At 47.5% G+C, this 19,285-nt stretch overlaps 2 protein-coding genes across 2 annotated transcripts in view; one reads left to right on the top strand and one right to left on the bottom strand.

Annotated features, from left to right (window-relative positions):
- Nucleotides 1–3,356: 3,356 nt before the first annotated feature.
- LOC133347343 (cytochrome P450 2D15-like) lies at nt 3,357–14,347 on the bottom strand. The gene is made up of 9 exons (XM_061559552.1): nt 13,535–14,347; nt 11,704–11,860; nt 10,992–11,141; nt 9,552–9,712; nt 7,102–7,275; nt 6,707–6,848; nt 6,104–6,291; nt 5,146–5,287; nt 3,357–4,715 (listed from the first exon to the last, which is right to left on the bottom strand). The coding sequence occupies exons 1-9, from the start codon at nt 13,727–13,729 to the stop codon at nt 4,531–4,533; spliced, it is 1,494 nt and encodes a 497-aa protein (XP_061415536.1). The 5' UTR covers nt 13,730–14,347; the 3' UTR covers nt 3,357–4,530.
- Nucleotides 14,348–18,237: 3,890 nt separating this feature from the next.
- Nucleotides 18,238–19,285, top strand: part of LOC133348028 (TAR DNA-binding protein 43-like) — a 2,458-nt gene continuing 1,410 nt past the window's right edge. The window contains exons 1-2 of the mRNA XM_061560845.1: nt 18,238–18,429; nt 19,070–19,271. Coding sequence (XP_061416829.1) covers nt 18,280–18,429; nt 19,070–19,271 — 352 coding nt within the window. The 5' untranslated portion in view covers nt 18,238–18,279. The remainder of the gene's footprint in view (nt 18,430–19,069; nt 19,272–19,285) is intronic.

The raw sequence follows: 19,285 nt of genomic DNA, 5'->3' as shown, positions 1-19,285 counted from the left end.
CGAGGTTTGCACGCAACTTGGTTCGCAACGAGCAAAGCGCGTCTCTCATTCTCCCTCCCGTGACTCCGTGTCCCTTCCCTGCACGGAGACGTCTCGCGTCCTGTACCCCACGGCGACTTGACAAATATTTATCTCGACAACATCAGTGAACGACTGACGACACCCCGAGCGGTGACGCTGGCGAGGTAGCAAACGATGAGTGGTAGTCGTGAGCAGGAGAGAGGCTGACAACCAAACTCCCTGAACTCAACACCCCATTTACGAAAACGCAACAACACCCATCAATAGCGCGGCCTTGAGAAGGAGTAAACCCACACAGTATACAGCAGTGGTGAGATGTTAACTACCTCGCCTGGTATGGAGGAGGTCGTGGGTTCCATCACGACCCTGACGCCTGCTGCTGTATATTTGGAGTCTGCGTGTCTCTCTCATCATCATCATCACGGTGGCTATGAGATGTTAACTACCTTGCCTGGTGTGCAGGAGGTCGTGGGTTCCATCACGACCCTGACGTCTGCTGCTTTTACTTTGGTGTTTATTGGTAAGGACTCTAAGTTTACGAATTAAAAACTAAAAAATCTTCACATTTTCTTCCCCTTGCTGTAAACAAATATACTTAAATGTGGCAAATAGGAATTCCAAATTACGCTTTTGTAAATCTCATCACTTTGCAAAGATTGGGGAAATGCATTGTTACGTGGTATAAAATAAATCAAACGAAGCGTCATAGCGCACGTGCAGCGGAGATGATCGGCACCATCGCGAGCTCTGACTTTCGAGTCTGGGTGGAACTGGCCCACAGTGGTGTGGCTCCGTGTGCCGAGTCTAGAGTTGTTCATTGTTCAGCCGCGGCCGCACGGTCGCATTTCCTCCTCCCTCCTTTCTCGTTTTTCCTGCTTTGAAATTGTTTGTGAGAGAGGCGAGGAGGAGGGGGAAGCGATGAGGTGGTGCGCCATACCAAGGCGCTGTGGGTAGCTGACCCGCTACCACGCACACGGGCCGTCAGGGGACAGCCGAGAGAGAGCGAGGTGTGTGGGGGGTGACCGAGGGTCAACCCCCCTCCCCTCCGTGACCGGGGGTTGACACCCCAGACCCTCCCAGGGGCTGGGGGCTAATGCCCCCCCCCCTACCACTTCCTAAGATCCCTTAAGATAAGACCTTCTAGAAGGTTCTAAGGCATCTGAAGATCTGCAGACTGGACCAAGCGACCTCGTGCAGCACGGGTTGTCGCGGAGCAGTCGAGCTCGCTGGGACCCCCTGGGACCCCCTGGGACCCTCCCCGCGGCTCTCGCTAAGCCGGGGTTGAAGCGGGCCAGGGCGAGACCCGTACCCTGCCTGGGTGGGTCGGTCGGTCCAGCCTTCCGCCGTCGCAAGCGTAGCCGGCGTGTAGCGTAGCCCAGCGTACGCAGTAGTATATGCCGAGTTTAAGAGTTGTTATAATAAAACGCGTTGCCTCCGAAGAAGTCTCCGTGTGGTTAGTTCGAGGACACACCAGAGGCACGGCTGCGGTCGGGTTTGGTCCACGCAACAACAAAAAACAACAAGCTGGGCAGGCAGCTCGATTGGCCCAGGCTCTGTTGCAGCATTTTCGCGGATCGGAATTTTTCCCACGGCCGCCCCGATTAATACGGCAAGTGTATTCTAAATATCTGACTGGATCCGACTAGGGATCATCGGTAGTGAAATGTGTAGCAGCAGCAGCAGCAGCGACCATACCTGTCTGCCCATACGGTTTACCCGTATTCTTGTACAGGTACAGAGAAATTAAGTTTTCAGGTCCATGCGACGAACAGGCATTTAAATACGGGTTTTGTAGGTTGAACGTTGAGATCTATAAGGGCACGGGGTGACCAATGAGGTCTGAATTGATTGGTAATAAGTAAGGCATTGATAAGGGGTTGACATATTTTAATTGAGCATTCGTACCCTTAAGTGAATGTGTAACTTTGCTGAGTAACTTGCAGCTGTTCGCGGACGAGAAAGTTTGAGGATGTTGCATGTTTAACTAAGGCATGCTGGCTGGTCGGTTGCTGTAAAATCTGTGGGTTCCGATGTCGATAATCAGAACACATGGCCCGTGTGTGCATATGGAATCTCTTTACGGTACAGCAGAGGGCGACGCAGCAACATCCGTTTGTTGTACTGAACCTCTATGTTCCAACGTCTACGCTTTCCCGGCTTCAATTCGCACTGACCAGCGTGGTGGAGTATGGTCAAAATAAATGCTGCCAACCTGTGCAGAGTGGAGGCCCTCATCCAGCAGTGGATTGGCACAAAGGGCTGCGACATGTCCACTACTCGGCACATGTATGATCCACTGGGATGTGTTTGGGGGTGACAGAAAAATTCAGTCCTCTAGCTAGTACCGATTTTAGGCTATCGGGGGTTGTGCTGTTTCTCTGATTGATAGTATGGATTCCTGCAGTCACGAAAGCTTCAAATCAAGATTGTAATGTCTTCTTGGTTCTTTCGGTAAAGTCACGTAGAAGGGAAGTAATAAAATAATAAAAAGAAAACATAATAAAATAATTCTCACGACGTTTCGGCCACAACGCAAGTAGCCGTCCTCAGGTGAAACCAGGTCTGTCGAGGCGACAGCGTCTGAATGAAACAGCACACGTGCTTGGAGCATATATATAAGCTGGGTTGGAAGGGGGGGAGGGGAAAGGGGGCGCCTTGACAAAAGAATTTGTATATCAAGAGGAATCCAGCATGGCGTTGTGGCCGAAACGTCGTGAGAATGATTTTATTATGTTTTATTTTTATTATTTTATTACTTCCCTTCTACGTGACTTTACCGAAAGAACCAAGAAGATGAATCCCTGCAGTCACGAAAGCTTTAAATCGAAATGTATCCCTGTCTCGCGTGCGTTTTGCAATGACAGCAGAGCTGCACGGCGTGCTCGGGCCACGTGACTTTGACCACGTGGCAAAAGTCCAAATAGATCAACAAACATTTTCTCCATAAAAGATCTCTCTTCGCGTTACAAAAAAAAGCATAAAGTATCCTTTACACAATCCGTGGGCCACGTGGTATTCTTGGAGGGCATCGTTTCAGGAGCATTGATTCAGCACGAGCAAAATTCTTGGGACGGATTTTGCCTTTCAGTGTCTCATTGGTAGCCAGGCTTTACCTTGACTCAACGCCGGCAAACCGCAGCGCAAGAGGGCATTGAGCTGCGGGTAGGTGGCGGTGGTGCCGTTTGTCGTTCCAAAAGAGTAGTCGCTTTTCAGCGATGACTGAAGGGGGGTGGATTAACAAGCACACGACTATCAGCTAACGACGACCCAACCAGAGATCGGAGCTCAACTATGACAAGACGAAATGAGCTCGTGTGAATGAAGACACGGGCTAAGACAATTTGGTAATTTTATTTGAGATTTGCAGTGCACCGCGGAAAGTCATAAATTGGATATGGATATATCATTCGGGGCGAGTTTTAGATTTTGGAAAAAAAAGTTTCAGATCCCTTTTGCATAAATTATATCATGCAATAATGTCATGTCAGCATAGTCTGAGATGGGCATAAAGTAGATGTCAAATGTTTCCGTGTCGAAGATGAGAAAGAGGATGTTTTGATACTTGGCTAAGATACTTGTACGGCAAGTCCTCGCTTAACGTGTGTTCACACGATAACGCGTTTTCGCAATTACGCGGTTCTTCCACCGGGGAACACTTTGCAAAACGCAGAATGTGTCCGTTACAATGTGGAACGCGCTCGTCACAATGCGGAACACGGCTGTTACAATGTGGAACGCGCCTGTTACAATGCAGAACGCGGCTGTTACAATGCGGAATGCACCCCCCCCCCTCATCACGTGGTTTCATGAGCAGTCGACGACGAACTACTTAAGCTGCACGGCCGAGCGGTGCGATACGGCGGCGTACCCTTCGTTGTTTGTCCCACCCTCTCACCGCGTGTGCGTAGTGATACATCGTAACTCGCACACACTTTACCGTGACGTTATTAAAAGGGGAAATCGTTTTGCTGAACGCATTTTTCCGCTATACATCTGATTTGGTTGCCTAAAATAACGTCTTTAAACTCACGGTCTCTTCACTCGTTACTTTCACTGCACATACATCCACCCTCTTTTGTAGAATGTGTACCACCAAAGTGTCGGTATATGTACTCATGTTCAACAAGCACAGCTGACGCTACTGCGCAACGTTTCATTTGTAAAACTTGCTCTGCTGCCATACTCGTTGCATGTGTCTGTTGATGGATTAATGGAAGACAGCAATAGCTGTCACATTAATTAAAAAAAATGTTTTACAGACATGCTAAGGAAATGACTGCTTGAGAATTATATATGAATTTTTAAACAACGGGCAGTGAGAATGCCAAGAAGAACACGGGTCTACACCCTCCTTGGCATGTGCACCCTTGCTGCTCTGGAGCAAACAGCAAGGCTGCCCTCTGCTAAAGTTGCCACCTTGTCCCGTATTTTTGCCGGAGGATCATCGGCAGCGCTGGGAAATCTGCAAGCCCTGCCGGTACGTCGAACGTGTCCCGGCTTTTTGTCGATTCACAAGTTACGTGGGCGCACTCCCATCTTGTACGGCTGCGGTGCCTGCGTGAACTGATATTTGGGCTCCAGGTTTGGCTTTGAAGCCGGGTCGGGCCAGTAGAACTGAAAGCGTTGCAGCAGAGACGTGAAGAACAGGAAGAGCTCCATCCTGGCCAGGTTCTCTCCCAGGCACACGCGGGGACCTGGCGATAAATACATGTATACATAAACTATTGTTATTTCACATCCTTGTACGTTGTGGGAATGCCGTTGGCACGTTTGACGCTATATAAAATGAAAGTATTGTTCTTCTTGGTTCTTTCGGTAAAGTCACGTAGAATGGAAATAATAAAATAATAAAAATAAAACATTATTAAATAATTCTCACGACGTTTCGGCCACAGATCTGTCTTCTCGACAGACCTGTTCTTCACCCGAGGACGGCTGTTTGCGTTGTGGCCGAAACATCGTGAGAATTATTTTATTATGTTTTTTATTTTCATTATTTTATTATTTCCATTCTACGTGACTTTACCGAACGAACCAAGAAGATGAATCCCTGCAGTCACGAAAGCTTTAAATCGAGAAAGTATTGTTATCGTTACTTTTTTTTTTAAAACCGTGTGAGCGTACCGGCAGAAAAGACCAGGAAGGCGTCGGGTTTGACGAATTTTCCGCTGCCGTCCAGGAAGCGACCAGGGTTGAACTCATGTGGGGCTTCCCACTGGCTCTCATCAAACAGCACCGATGTAAAGTTCGTCAATACCATAGTTCCCTGTGGCACACGCAACAAAATATATCATTTGATGAGTGCCGACCACCCAGAGTACGGTTGATAACACTGGAAAAACTAACCAACAATCGCGACCGTGTTCTCCGCATTGGAAATTCGGGAAAATAAGACGCACCCCAAACTTGTGTCTAGTGTCAATAGAGAAAGTACAAATCTGCTCACGTGCACACACAGCTACCAGATTATGAGACTCGCTCCTAACTTTTGCTTAATATACAGGCGGGAGAAGTGCGTCTTATAATCCGAAGAGGATGGCGCTAGAAAATAGATGCTGTTAATGTTGAAGAAAAAAATATAACTTTTAATTCAAACACTGAAATGAAACAAAGATGCTGGCATCGTGGCTGATCGGGGGAGACAGATGACCTTGAGTAAAGAGAAACGGGAAGAAAGCTTAATTATAAATATTCTTTGGGTCTTTCGGTAAAACCACGTAGATTGATCTATCTACTTTAAGTAAAGATTTTATTATAAAGTTACTGCAAATTACATTTTAGGATTTTCCAGACTGATTAAAAGACACTCTCGGGCACGAAGGCTTCCTTGCTACTGCGTTTGTGTCGCACAGCTCTCCCGCTCCTTGTCGGGTTTATACCACGTGGCATTCCATGTCCGAAGTTTCGCTCCACGTGCTGGGAGCTTATTCAGTTCCTGAAGAAGTTTCACTCCGAACAACGTGTGGCACGATGCCGGAGCACATGGAAGGATGGGTTGATCCAGGACAGCTTTCACCAAGGCTCACCACATGAATAGAGTCGGCGAGCGAACAACAGAAGTCCAGCAAATGACTCGCGGTACCTTGGGCAGCAGGTAGTTTTGAAATTCCACGCTCTTCAATGTGCAATGCACCACGCCGAGTGGCACGATGTTGCTGATTCGCTGACTCTCGTGGATGACTGCGTCTACGAAGGGCATCTTGGGCCGGTCCTCCATTGCGGGCAGGCGGTCCGCGCCCACGACCTCGTCGATCTCCTTGTGGCAGGCAGCTGCCCCAACAGGCAACGTCACGAAAGGGATAGGGGACGTGCGTGATAGATGATTATATGTAAACAAGGAGGCCGTTGTGACTGCGGAATCAGTAAGGATACTGCATTGTGGAAAATAACTAGGACTACTGTTGAGTGTTTAAATATGGAACTTGATAGCAATAACTTAATCCAAGACACTGTAGGACATTAACCTACGACTATATCCTTTGGATCACACTGAACAATTCGGCAAAATTCAGCTTCCTTTCGAACGTGTTTCACTCCGATTAGTGTTAATCATTTTGCAGGACGTGTTTATTTTAATGGTTATTGCCCCCCCCCCAGTATTAACCAGGGCAGCCACCGAACTCGAACCACGAACAACCTCTGCGACAAGCAGCAAAGCAGCCCACGAATGTGCTGCACTCCCTACCCTGTATGTCTGGGTACGCCATCATGTAGAGCAGGGTCCAGCGCAGGGTCGTGGAGGTCGTCTCGGTGCCAGCGATGAAGAGGTCCAAGGTCACCATGGACAGATTCTTGTCCTTGAAGGGGCTGTTCGGGTCGCCCTTCTCCTGTTTCGAAACAAAGACAAAGATCCCCCGTATAGCCTTTTTTGTTTATATTTCACCAGGTAAGGCCCACTGAGATATGTAGATGTTTTTCAGAAGCGTCCTGGCCATAAATGAAAGCTCAACGAAGTATCTCAAGACGTGGAAACGTATAGAAGCCAAACGCTCTAAACACGTGTTGTTGATTCTAATGCCGAGGGAAAAACCGGAGGACTCACGGTAACTATCGTCAGATTTTTTGTACTCTTCCGCAAACCTTCTCAATCTCCGCCAAGTAGGCGTCGATCAGGTCCCTGGGGTTGCTGGGGTCCAGCGTTGCACGATGCTCGGCAATCTTGGCGTCCACGAGGGCCTGGACCTTTGCCTGCGAGGTTAACATTCTCTGCTGCGGCCCGGGCAACTTGCACAGCACTGGGAATATGTTGCAGATCTGAAGAAAAACAAAACAGGCACCGCATCATCTTACTTCTAGCCCCACTCACTTCCCCCCCCCCCCCGCTGCCCAGTCTCACGTCCCAGTCCCTAGCGCACACGCAACGCTCCCCCCTCCCCTTATTCCCCCCCCACCACCACCCACCGCCCTCTCTGATTTATGTAAACCCTTCTTGGTTCTTTCGGTAAAGTCGCGAAGAAGGGAAATAATAAAATAATAAAAATCTAACATAATAAGAATAAAAAAAAACAAAATAAAACATTAATTTTGTTATGTTTTATTTTTATTATTTTATTATTTCCCTTCTACGTGACTTTACCGAAAGAACCAAGAAGATGAATCCCTGCAGTCACGAAAGCTTTAAATCTAAATTTATGTAAACCCCTTAACTCCGGCTTCTCTCCCACTTCAGTAAACATTTCTTGCTCTGGTTGTCACACCTGGTGATGATGATTGCTTGTGTTGCAATCGAAACGTCGTGATTTAATTTATTCATTTGTATTTTTTCACCTACGTGACTTTACCGAAAGAACCAAAGAGTATGGGTTGAGACGTGTATGACGAACCGCTGTGCGGTGCACAAGATGGGGTGGTCACTACGGCTGTTGTCAGCCTGTGATTTTCCACTGCTGGGCAATGGCATGTCCCCCCCCACGCTCCCACCCCGTTCTCTTCCACTCCTGAGTTCTAAATGTCCCGTTGTGGCCTCCAAACCATTTGATTTCATCTCGCTATTCTCTTTCGCCGTCTTCCTTCTTAGCATGTCTGCCCGCTCTCGTTATCACTCCGCGTCAGTTGTTCTCACGACGTGTCCTACCCATTGCCACTTTGATGATTTCTCTAGCGATTTAACAACAGCATTGGTGAACACAATACAGACGTCCCTCGTTTAACGCCCCCCCCCCCCTCCTTGTGTGAATTCGCAGTTACACATTCATCTTTTAGGGGCATGCTTGACACTTACGCGATGCGTTTCGCAGTTACGCACACAAGAAATAACACATAAAAAAAAAATTCTAACTAAAACTAGTTTTCAAAGATTTAAAAAAGTAAAATATATGAATATTTAGCAGGTTAACCAACTCAAATCTCATGGCGTCACCACATCATGGCAGCGCCGTGTGTCACGCGCTGGGCATAGTAATCTGAGATCTGCTGCCTTTGTTTGCATCATGCGTGCCGCTGCAAGATTCGGTTGCTCTTCTTGGAAATCTTTTCTTTCCAAATAACAAAAGAAACGTTACAACCCCTGCACTGATCAGCCCACACCCATCCACAAGTAGAAGCAGCCCACGGAAGCATTCAACAAGCCCTGACGTTACCCCTTATTCAGTAATCTTTGTAAGTAGTAATCTTTTAAATAAAAATAAATGTTTAACTCCTTATTAAGTATTTTTGTAATGTTAATATTATTATTAGGTATTAAATGCATACGTATTTTGTAAAGTCAACGCTAAAATATGTAAATTAAATATTATTTTTTTTATTCGGAATTGCCATCCCCCTTTAACAATTGTGTGTCTACAGGGAAATAGACTTCATACAGCGCGATTCCACTCACGCGTTGTTTTTCAGAAACGCATGTCACGCGCTTTGCGAAGGATGCTCGTGCTGATGATTTTCTTATTTTTATTGTTTTATTCCGAACATCCATCTCTTTAACTTGCTCTTAAAATATTTATTCCACAGCGTAATAGAAAAATGCGGATTAAATAACAAATAAACTCTCTGTAACTCATGGGAACGGCCGTCACAACTTGAAAATGCATGCTTCTCCCTCGCTTTTGTTAACTTCAGAAGGGGAAACATGCCGGAGACTCGAGGGCTCTGGGAAAAAGCCTCCACTGAGGACCTCTTGCCAAGCCAATCCGTCAAAGTGCCCTGTGAGCAAACGAGGTTGGGGAATCTTTTTGGTTCTTTCGGTAAAGTCACGTAGAAGGGAACTAATAAAATAATAAAAATAAAACATAATAAAATAATTCTCACGCCGTTTCGGCCACAACGCAAGCAGCCGTTCTCAGGTGAAAACCAGGTCTGAGTCGAGGCGACAGACCTGGTTTTCGACAGCGTCGGCTGCTTGCGTTGTGGCCGAAACGTCGTGAGAATTATTTTATTATGTTTATTTTTATTATTTATTACTTCCCTTCTACGGGACTTTACCGAAAGAACCAAGAAGATGAATCCCTGCAGTCACGAAAGCTTTAAATCGAGGTTGGGGAACTTACAATAGTGAACGACACTAGAACATCAGTCAAAAGAAAATGTTGACTAACCTGCCCAAGTAGGCCCCCTTGCAGCACCAAGTTTTCCTCTATGAGATGCAGCAGCTCCTGAAAGTCCTGGTCGACGTAGTCAAAGCGGCTTCCGAACACCAGCGAACAGATGATGTTGCTGACCGCGTTGTTAATATTAAAGTGAGGGTCAAAGGCTGTGGCTGCAAAACATATAAAATTCATTCACTTTGGCAGTGGCAAACCTCAGAGTGCAGACACACACACACGTGCACGCGCTTGCATGCGAGTCGATGAAGACACGCAGTGGCACTCTCATCTTATACAGAATTATATATCAGCCAGGAGAGGGGTGTGCTGGACATACCGAGACTGGAGTGGGTGTATAGGAGGGTGGGGTTATCGGCTGTGTCAAAGACTGAGGAAAGATCGAGGAATAATGAAGATTGAGGAGAGGCCAGAATGGGCAGTTTGTTTAACACGTAGGCTTTCATCTTCTTGGTTCTTTCGGTAAAGTCACGTAGAAGGGAAAAAAATAAAAACATAATAAAATACTATTCTCACGACGAGGATGGCTGCTTGCGTTGTGGCCGAAACGTCGTGAGAATTGTATTTTATTATGTTTTATTTTAATTATGTTATTGTTTCCCTTCTACGTGACTTTACCGAAAGAACCAAGAAGATGAATCCCTGCAGTCACGAAAGCTTTAAATCGAAACGTAGGCTTTCGTGACTATTATCATCCATAATACAGGTGACAGCCAGATTCTCCACAAATCTGGCTGTCGCCTGATGAAGCTAGTTGTAATTACTGGTGAAACGTCGTACTCAGATTGCAAATGTTGTGGCTTGGCTCTCCAACACACCGGTGTGCTGTACTAGTGACGAATTGTCCACGTTCTGTTTACGTGACAACCCTTTCTCATTGGCTGTGTCGGGTGGTGGCGGTTTAACGACACATTTATATCTTTACGCGATCTCACCCAAAAAAACAGTATTACGGATGGGCAGAGTTTGTTAGATGATTCCGTACAGTGAGGAGGGCAATTTCAGTGGAATGGGAAGGGAACAATCCAGATTGTAAATGAGGGTAAAGAGGATGAGATGAGACGTAGTGAGTAAGGCGGGAGTGGACAAGACGTTCAAGAAGCTTAAAGAAGGGAGGAGAGAAATTGGCCGGTATTGGCAGGACTATACATGTCCAAAGGGTTTTTTTAAATGATATTCTTATTGCAGCGTGGAGGTAAAGCTGCAGTACAGTGGTTTGCTTGCTGTAATATGAACGCAGTGATTCAAATTCGATTCATGGCCATGGCTAACATCAGTGGCGAATAATTTCAAAACTGGTCTTGGCCACCCGACCCTTCGCCAACATAGACCGACCATTGTGGTGATGTATGGCCCTCATCCAGCATAGAATTTACAAAAAAAGGGGGCTGTGCATTCCAAACAAAGTGGCACGAAGAATCGACGGCAACCAACCCTCCTGCTTGAAGGTTTCCATGAGGACCTTGGCCTCCGTGAGGATTCTCTCTTCTATGGTTTTCCTTCCGAATCCAAAATTGCGAAGGGTTGACAAAGTAAATCTGCGCTGTCGCTTCCAGGCTTCGCCGTACGGAGCACCTACGATGCCTGCAATCAACCGGCGCAAAAGAGCAAACACAGTCAAATGTCGTACACGACGTTGGAATTTTAAAGGTTTCGTACGCGCACATTCTTGTGTAACGTTTGCATGCTCACGTGTGTTCATAACTCTCGGGTAAAAATTATTATCATCTCTTCCCCCTGCCGTTGTGGTGGAGTCATGTGGCTCCCGAAGCATCGGGCAAAATAAAAGCCATGCCGGGCCATTTTACAATGGGCTCAGAACAAATTTTGATTTAAAGCTTTTGTGACTGCAGGGATTCATATTCTTGGTTCTTTCGGTAAAGTCACGTAGAAGGGAAATAATAAAATAATAATAATAAAAATTCTCACGACGTTTCGACTGCAACACCAGCAATCATCATCAGGTGTGAAATTCACAGCAAGAAAATTTTTATGGTTTTTTTTTATATTAATATTATTTTATTATTTTCCTTCTACGTGACTTTACCGAAAGGGCTCTGAACAGTTTGGGTTTGCTTGGCAATAGTTTTAGAAAGGCAGCATGAAGCAAACAACGGTATATCGCTTGAGCAGAAATTCCACTTACCAAGGTTTTGTTTCATTATTTCCATAAGTGGAATGTACGGTCGATCGGAAAAATCGTGTGACATGAGAACCTCCTTCACGAGTTGGTAGCTGTTCACCACCACCAGCGGCATCGAACCAATGAATATGCTGTACACTTTCCCATATTTTGTGGCCATCTGCACGACAGAAGTGATGTTCAGTTAGAAGCTGACAAACCCGCCATCCACCACGCTATGCGTGTGATCGTGTGCAAAACACAAGGGCTGAGTAACATTGTTTTGGCAAAACTTGGTGTGGTTTTTTTTGCAGTTGTGCTGACTACATCTACGTGGTTTCAGGTTATACCGCGTTGCCTGACATGATGGTCAATGTTTCAAGTAACAGCATTTATTTAATTTCGAAATGTCCAGAATCATAATATTTATTTACACTGGAGGAATCCGATGAGCTATGAAACTCTTTTTCACAGATGTCCAGTACATATAAATGTCCAGTAATGTGATTCAAATATAACAAATATTTACAATTACATTTTACTTACAACAAAATTGTATTGACGACAAAATATGTTATTAAAAGAAAGATATTTGCTATAAAATATCTCCACACAGGTTCAACAGGCGAAGCGAATGCTGGGCCAGGTATTGACCGTCTGGGCCTCATCAGCAGAATCAGGCTTGCTAATCGAGACAACTGTTCTCCCTTCCCAGGCCATCGCCATCTCACAGAGAGCCAAACACGCGGGGCTAATCCAAAGTGTACGACGCAGTCAAGGCTCTGAGCCATGGTGACACAGAGCCGTGCAGATATGGAGAGAGCTGTTTGGTTCTTGAGGGTAGAGGAGGGGAGGGGAGGGTTGAGTCAGAGGAATGTCAAATTGTCATCGTCGTGTGTGTGAACAACACAGGCATCAAAGTGAAAAGGGCATGCATGCATTACCTATCACTGATGGTAGGATGCACACTGCTAAGGGGCAAGGCAGAGCTCAGCTCGAACAGGAACAAAACAAACTGCAAATGCATCAACATTCATAAGCGGGCAATACATATCCTCCACATAACAAAGTATTGTTTTAGGCTTCTTGTCACACAAACTCACATTTATAAAAAACAACACTGCCTTAAAAATAAAAACACACACATATATACAGTAATCGGCATTGTTTCTGGTAATAGCCCTTCGTGCTATGAAGGTCAATTTCCTGAAACGTAACTTGGTATATACTGTACATTATATATGTCAAGAGAGTGTTGTTAAGTGCGTTGACTTTTGTGAATTGTGCTCTGCTGTTTAACAGCAAGTTGATCCTATTTAGTATCAAATTGTCCACTGCGCTATGGTTGCTCCTGATCAGTGCTCGATGTTGCTCCATTGCTCTTTTTTTGCCTCTGATGTTGTATTTATTTTGCCATCACTCTTGCCCAGAACACTATCCTGGGTGAAAGCAAACTAAACAGCATTGCTGGTGAGAAAACTCTCGTACACAAGACTTTGATACTCACCCGGTTCAAACAAAACCAACCAACACTTGCTGACATGGAAAAAATCTCGCGCACACGACTATCCTGACCACTCCTGAATATTCTAGATTTGAAGCTTTCGTGACTGCAAGGATTCATATTCTTAGGATTTTTCGGTAAAGTCACGTAGGTAAAATAATTAAAATTAATAAAAGTAAAATACAAATAAAATAAAAATCACGACGTTTCGGAGGCAACACAAGCTTTTATTAATTTTAATTTTTTACCTACGTCACTCTTGAATACTCACCCGGTTAAAAACAAAGCCAACCCGAAGGGCAATTCCAACAATCGGAATAGCCCAGTCCCGAAACCATCCCAGTCTCTCACCTGCTGTAACCCTGCGACAGGATTGCGACCCATCCACATGAAGTTGCCCAACACGGGCAGAATCGGGGGCCCCGTGGGGAAGCGATAGGGCCGCGTGATGAAGATGTTCTTCCTCTGTAGCAGCAGCAGCAGGAGGAGGAGGACGAAGATGAGAAGCAGGGGCACCGAGAGAGCAGGCGAAGCGAACTCGTGCATGGCTCTGCTGCTGATGAGACGCGTCTCTTGCGAGAAATAAGTGTGTCGTGTTCACGCGAACGCACGCTACGTTCGCCTGCAGTCTGCTGGCCGAGAATTGTCTTGCTGTTGTTGTTGTCAACTCCGCACGCACCTCCGATTAGCACGGTTGGCTACGTACGGCGTGAAAGAAGTTCAACACACACAGCGTGCGTGCAGTGTCACACGCGTTGTACACGAATGCCTAGTGTCGTAGGCGAGTGGCGATCGTCCTCTCTGTGCTGTGGAACACCCCCAGCCGCTTGGCAGGCTCTCTCTCTCTGTCTGTCTCGCTTGTTCAAAGTCAGTGTCATGTGTGGGTGGGAGTGTTGTGCGTGGGTGGGTGAGTGGTATGTGTATGAATGTGTGTGATGTGTGTAGTAGTTAGCGATGTAGTGTAGTAGTTAGCGCTACGAACCCGGCGACCCGAGTTCGATTCGCGCTCACGGCCAACACCGGTGACGATTATCTGAACCTGTACTGGGCCTCCCCTAGATCGACTCAGCCTCAAATGAGTACCTGGTGCTGTGCGTAAAAACATTGCCACGAGGGAGACAAAGGCGGCCGGGCGTGGTGCTGGCCACCCACCCCCTCGTGTGCCTTCATACGTGCTACTCGCTGACAGCACTTGCCACAACAGTCTGCACAGGCTACACGGGTGGTCTTTGCCTCTGTCTGTGTTGGGGGAGTGACGTCACCTCCCTGAACAATGGGGAGCAGAATGGTCGTTCTCAAGTGCGAAAGTGTTCACGTTTTAGCGGACCCCCACGTGAGTGGGATAAATGCGTGGAAGAGGAAGAAGATGAATATGTTTAATCCTTCCTGGGAATGAAACAGGCGTCAAGATTTTAAAACACCAAACCGAAACCATTTGCAGGGAATCATGTCTGCAGTTAAGCACATGTGGTACTGGTAGGAACCTCCTGGTTACACCAGCCCACAGGGGATTATTGTGTCCGTCGTGCAGGGAGGGGCTGGGTGGGGAGGGAGGGGCTGGGGTGGGGGTGGGGCTGGGTGGGGAGGGGCTGGTCACCCCGTGGTGCCCTTATAAAACTCAACGTTTAACCTACTCACGCCGGCTTGTGCCCGCCCTCACAGTCGGGCATATTTGCGGAATACACCACGCCGCCGTTGACCCTGGCCATTGACCGAGCAACCCAACGTTCCTACCAGCTCCCTCCGCAGGAGGAATGTGTTTAAAGTAAAAATTGGTGAAGATTTCGCTTTCAGTGGCGCCCTCTCGTGGTGGCTGGATGCCTTGAGAAACAATCCAGCATTTTCAACCTGTACCTGGGCCTCGTTTAGGTGGACTCGGCCTTAAAACACGTTGCGATTCCTCCACTCATGTTGATGACTGGCTATACCAGACGGAATGTTTCATCTCATGTATTCCGGGAGAATGTCAGTTCTGGGTCACAATGTCATTTTGGGGGGATTAACGGTAATGAAATTAAAACTACCGGGAAACCAAAAAGACGACCGGTTTGCCGATAAGTGGTGAACCAATTATTTGGTGATACTGCATGATTTGGTAGTGGTGCCAAAAGCAGAAATAACAACAAAACCTCATCACATTAATAGGGGTTTCCCCTTCTTTCTGGCAACAAAACTTAAACCTTTTTACAAGGATTCATGTCTGCATTAACCACAATACTTGCAGTCAAAATGCAAACAAATCACACTATGATAATATATATGCATTGTCCTTGAAATTGATTGGTCCACACAAAGGGACGGCTTTCTTTTGAGCCTCGACCAAATTGGTGCTCGACCAGAGGACGCCAAAAGGCGTCCACAGCTCAAAGACAACGCTGCACCATCACAGTAATGGGGGCTCGGGGTGAGCATCTACATCATTAGACCTGCTTTGCCAAAGGAGGTCGGTGGTTTTGCTTGAATCGACCCACGTGCCCTGCCAGTGTTTATTAGCGAGGCCCTCTCTGTATGACATGGGGGGATGGTGGGGGGGGGGATAGTGGTGGGGGATAGTGGTGGGGGGGGGATAGTGGTGGGGGGGGGGGGGATAGTGGTGGGGGGGGTGGTAGTGGTGGGGGGGATAGTGGTGGGGGGGGATAGTGGTGGGGGGGGGGGATAGTGGTGGGGGGGGGGGATAGTGGTGGGGGGGGGGGATAGTGGGGGGGGGGGGGATAGTGGTGGGGGGGGGGATAGTGGTGGGGGGGGGGGGATAGTGGTGCGGGGGGGGGGTAGTGGTGGGGTGGGGATAGTGGTGGGGGGGGGTCAATTAATTCCGCTCCGGTCACATCTGACCCCCGCCCCCTTCTAAGTCGCAGCTTCGGTTCCGTTTCCCGCCTCCAGCTCCTCCACGAGGCCGCCATGTACAAGCAGCAGCAGCAGCAGCCAGCGGCCCGCTACAGACAGCGTGAAGCTTAGCAGCAAAACAGCAGCAAACAACAGCAGCAAACACCATGGCGTGTACAGTGCGCGTTGCGGAGGACGAGGGCGACAGGAAGCCCCGATCGAGATCCCACGCCGAGGAGGACGGCACCGTGCATGCTGTCGAGCGTCGCCGCGCAGTTCCCGGGCGCTTGCGGCCTTCGCTACCGCGCGGGAGAGGGTCGCGCCCTGCGCGGCCTGCGGCTCGCAGAGGGTTGCGCTTCCACCCGCCAGAGCCCGCGACCTGGGGCATCCCACGTGTACCTCGTCACCTTCCCAAGGGTGAGGTAGAGCGAGAGAGAGATGGAGCGAGGTAGATGAGAGAGGAAGCGGTTTTTTTTTACGTTTCGGTGATGCGCGGTTTGTTTGTTAATGTCGGCCATGTGGATTGCCTCGTTACATCCTCCCGCCATTGCGTAGGAGGGGTTTAAACAATAAAATATCTCCCTTGTAGCCTTCATAGACTTGGGGTAAGTGCTGTTAGCGAGCACCTATGTAGCACGGCACACGAGGGGGGGAGCGGCAGCACACGCCGGCCGCCTTTGTCCTCCCTCGTGGCGATGTTTGCACAGCGCACGCACTTACCTCGTTTGAGTCGAGTTAACGGATGCGGAGTGAGTACCTAGAGTACGATATGCATTTGTATTGCGATTCCGCAGCAAGCAACTTGGGTTTGCTCGGAATATTTTTTTTAATTGCGGACACAGGTTACGCTCATTCTTGGTCTCTTGCAAATTTTTGTCATCGAGCCCCATGGTGAATAATGTGCAGTCTCCACCTGTTGAATATTGCCCGAAACGCAGCCTATTTTTTCCCTTTTAAGGCCACAGCGATTTTGAAGATCGTGAGTTAGCTATTTGTGCTTTATGCATAATTTTCAACGCAACATCACGAGATGACTTGCCTCTTGAGTACTGGCGTGGTTTAACAAATTCACTTGACTTTAAATCGTCAACCTTCCCCAAGGGGGGGGGGACCAGAGTTTCAAAACGTGTACAATTGTACACAAATTTGCAATGTGTACCGAGTATCGTACCCAAAATGTATATACAATTTGCCGAAAACGACTGCAATTATACATAACAATAGGTCGACAACTTGTACCTCGCCACTGTTCCCAAAGGATAGGAGATGTTATACGGGAGGGACTTGTGCACATTTAATAAATAGCAACGTGTATCGTTTTTTGTTGTCATAGTTGTGAGAATTATAACAGCAGTGTCCTCGCATTTGCGCAGAATACAACTCACGAGGTAACTCCAGCACCTCGCGGTGTTTCTCGAACACGTGTTCCGGGGGGCTATCAAAGACAATATGCCTCGTGTTGTCTTTACAGGCTGGGGTTTAGTGACGTTAGCGAGCAGCTTTGAATGCCTGTAGGGGGTACACGAGGCAGGGTACAATGCACAAGGTGGTGGAGTGTGGCCAGAATTACGCCCGGCCGCCTTTGTCTCCCCAGTAACGATTATAGCGCACATCGCACCAGGCTCTCGTTTGAGGATGAATAGACCTCCGGAGATGAGGGTTCCAGAATGTTCATAAAATCGTTACTGATGTGGGCCCTCATCGGGAAATCGAATTCGGTTGCGCCTGGTTCGAAGCGAACAACACGCGTGCAATATTACATTGCAAACGTCATAATATTAATAGAGTTTCCAAATTACATTTTATAATATTTATATTTAATCGGTAGTCTTTGTACGCGACGTCTTTGTGCGTGTGATAGGCCTCGTGTTTCCGCTCACGTTGTAGCGCGTGGCTCTGGATTTCCCCACGGCCTACGCCCCGAATCCACCGTGTGTGGTGTACAAGTTGCCGAGCCACAGCCTTCAACGTGTAAACCCTCTCGCGGGGAATGCATCTGCAAGGGCGTTGAAGCGAGTATAGGCGGGGGCTACCTCGTATGTAATTGTTGCAAAGGCGATCTTGATTTAAAGCTTTCGTGACTGCAGGAATCCATACTCTTGGGTTATTTCGGTAAAGTCACGTAGGTAGAAAAAAGTTACCGAGTTTATTTAGGCATAAACATGCGACACACCATCGGTTAACGATGGATATGTTGACTATTTGCACTGCACCGTAGCTCAAGCAGTCGCTCATTTGGTTTTGTGTGTGCGTGCGTAGACAACAAACGCAAGATGGATGAGAGCGATGCGTGGAACGTGGCTAAGATCAAGCGCTCCGTGCAGAAGACGTCCGACCTCATCGTGCTGGGGCTGCCGTGGAAGTGCAATGAGCAGGACCTGAGGGATTACTTTACAGAGGTTGGGGACGTGCTCATGGTTCAGGTACGTTCCACTCGCGGGACAGAGAGATGGTTGAATTGGACATCCGGAAAATGTGTACAATTTGTGGTCCTGGTTTTTTTTTACTTCCTCTATTCACCAAATGTGTCCTAAAACCTAGGGAATGCATTTGCAAGTTGAAGGTATTGACTGCGAATTAAAGTGAGCTTGAGGACACGGGTCGCTAGCCTTTACACCGCCCGTGGTTTTGAACGATGGTCACCGAGAAAGGGAACATCGCGGAGATGAAGCGGTGAAATCCGCTCGTTGGTGTCGGCTGGATTGTCGCATCACTGGACCTAGCGGTGGATGTATCCTGAAAGGCAGAAAAAACCAAGAAGCATTTAACGGCTGTACTATACTGTCAAACTCAGTCAGACAAAAAAACTATTAATATGTTTTGGCAGGTTCTTCAGGCTGATCAAGTAGAATGTTACTTGAAAAAAATTCCATTGCAAATCAAACTTTTGTTTATTGTTTTATCACCCAAAATCCAAAATTACAGCACGTAATATATGGAGGTTCCTTTTGCAAGGCACAGATCATGGAGCATTTACAGGTTTGGTTTTAGCGAAAATACGCAAGGCAAGAGTTCCCCCACGCTCATTTTAGTTTAACATCTAACGATTCCTCTCCTTTGCAGGTTAAACGTGATGCCAAGTCTGGAACTTCGAAGGGGTTTGGTTTTGTCCGCTTCAGTGAGTTCGAGAGTCAGTTGAAGGCCATCTCGCAGCGGCACTTGATTGGTGGCCGCTGGTGCGATGTCAAGCTGCCCAATACCAAGGTACGTGGGAGTGCGCGTGCTTATTTAGCAGAGCTAGGTGGAAAAGGTGTGTGGATTTGGTGTGAGAAATTGATT

The sequence above is a fragment of the Lethenteron reissneri genome, chromosome 3 (assembly GCF_015708825.2).
Source record: "Lethenteron reissneri isolate LAM-NWPU_2019-01 chromosome 3, ASM1570882v1, whole genome shotgun sequence".
In the NCBI taxonomy this organism is placed as follows: domain Eukaryota; kingdom Metazoa; phylum Chordata; class Hyperoartia; order Petromyzontiformes; family Petromyzontidae; genus Lethenteron; species Lethenteron reissneri.
The sequence above is the reverse complement of the archived record's forward strand: the minus strand, read 5'-3'. Positions and strand labels throughout refer to the sequence as shown.

Excerpts from the sequence above, each read along its gene's own strand:
- LOC133347343 (XM_061559552.1), bottom strand. The coding sequence starts at position 13,729 with ATGCACGAGTTCGCTTCGCCTGCTCTCTCGGTGCCCCTGCTTCTCATC. Across the intron at positions 9,713-10,991 it reads GGAAACCTTCAAGCAGGAGG|CCACAGCCTTTGACCCTCAC; the intron begins GTTGGTTGCCGT and ends TATGTTTTGCAG. Across the intron at positions 7,276-9,551 it reads AAGGGGGCCTACTTGGGCAG|ATCTGCAACATATTCCCAGT; the intron begins GTTAGTCAACAT and ends GTTTTTCTTCAG.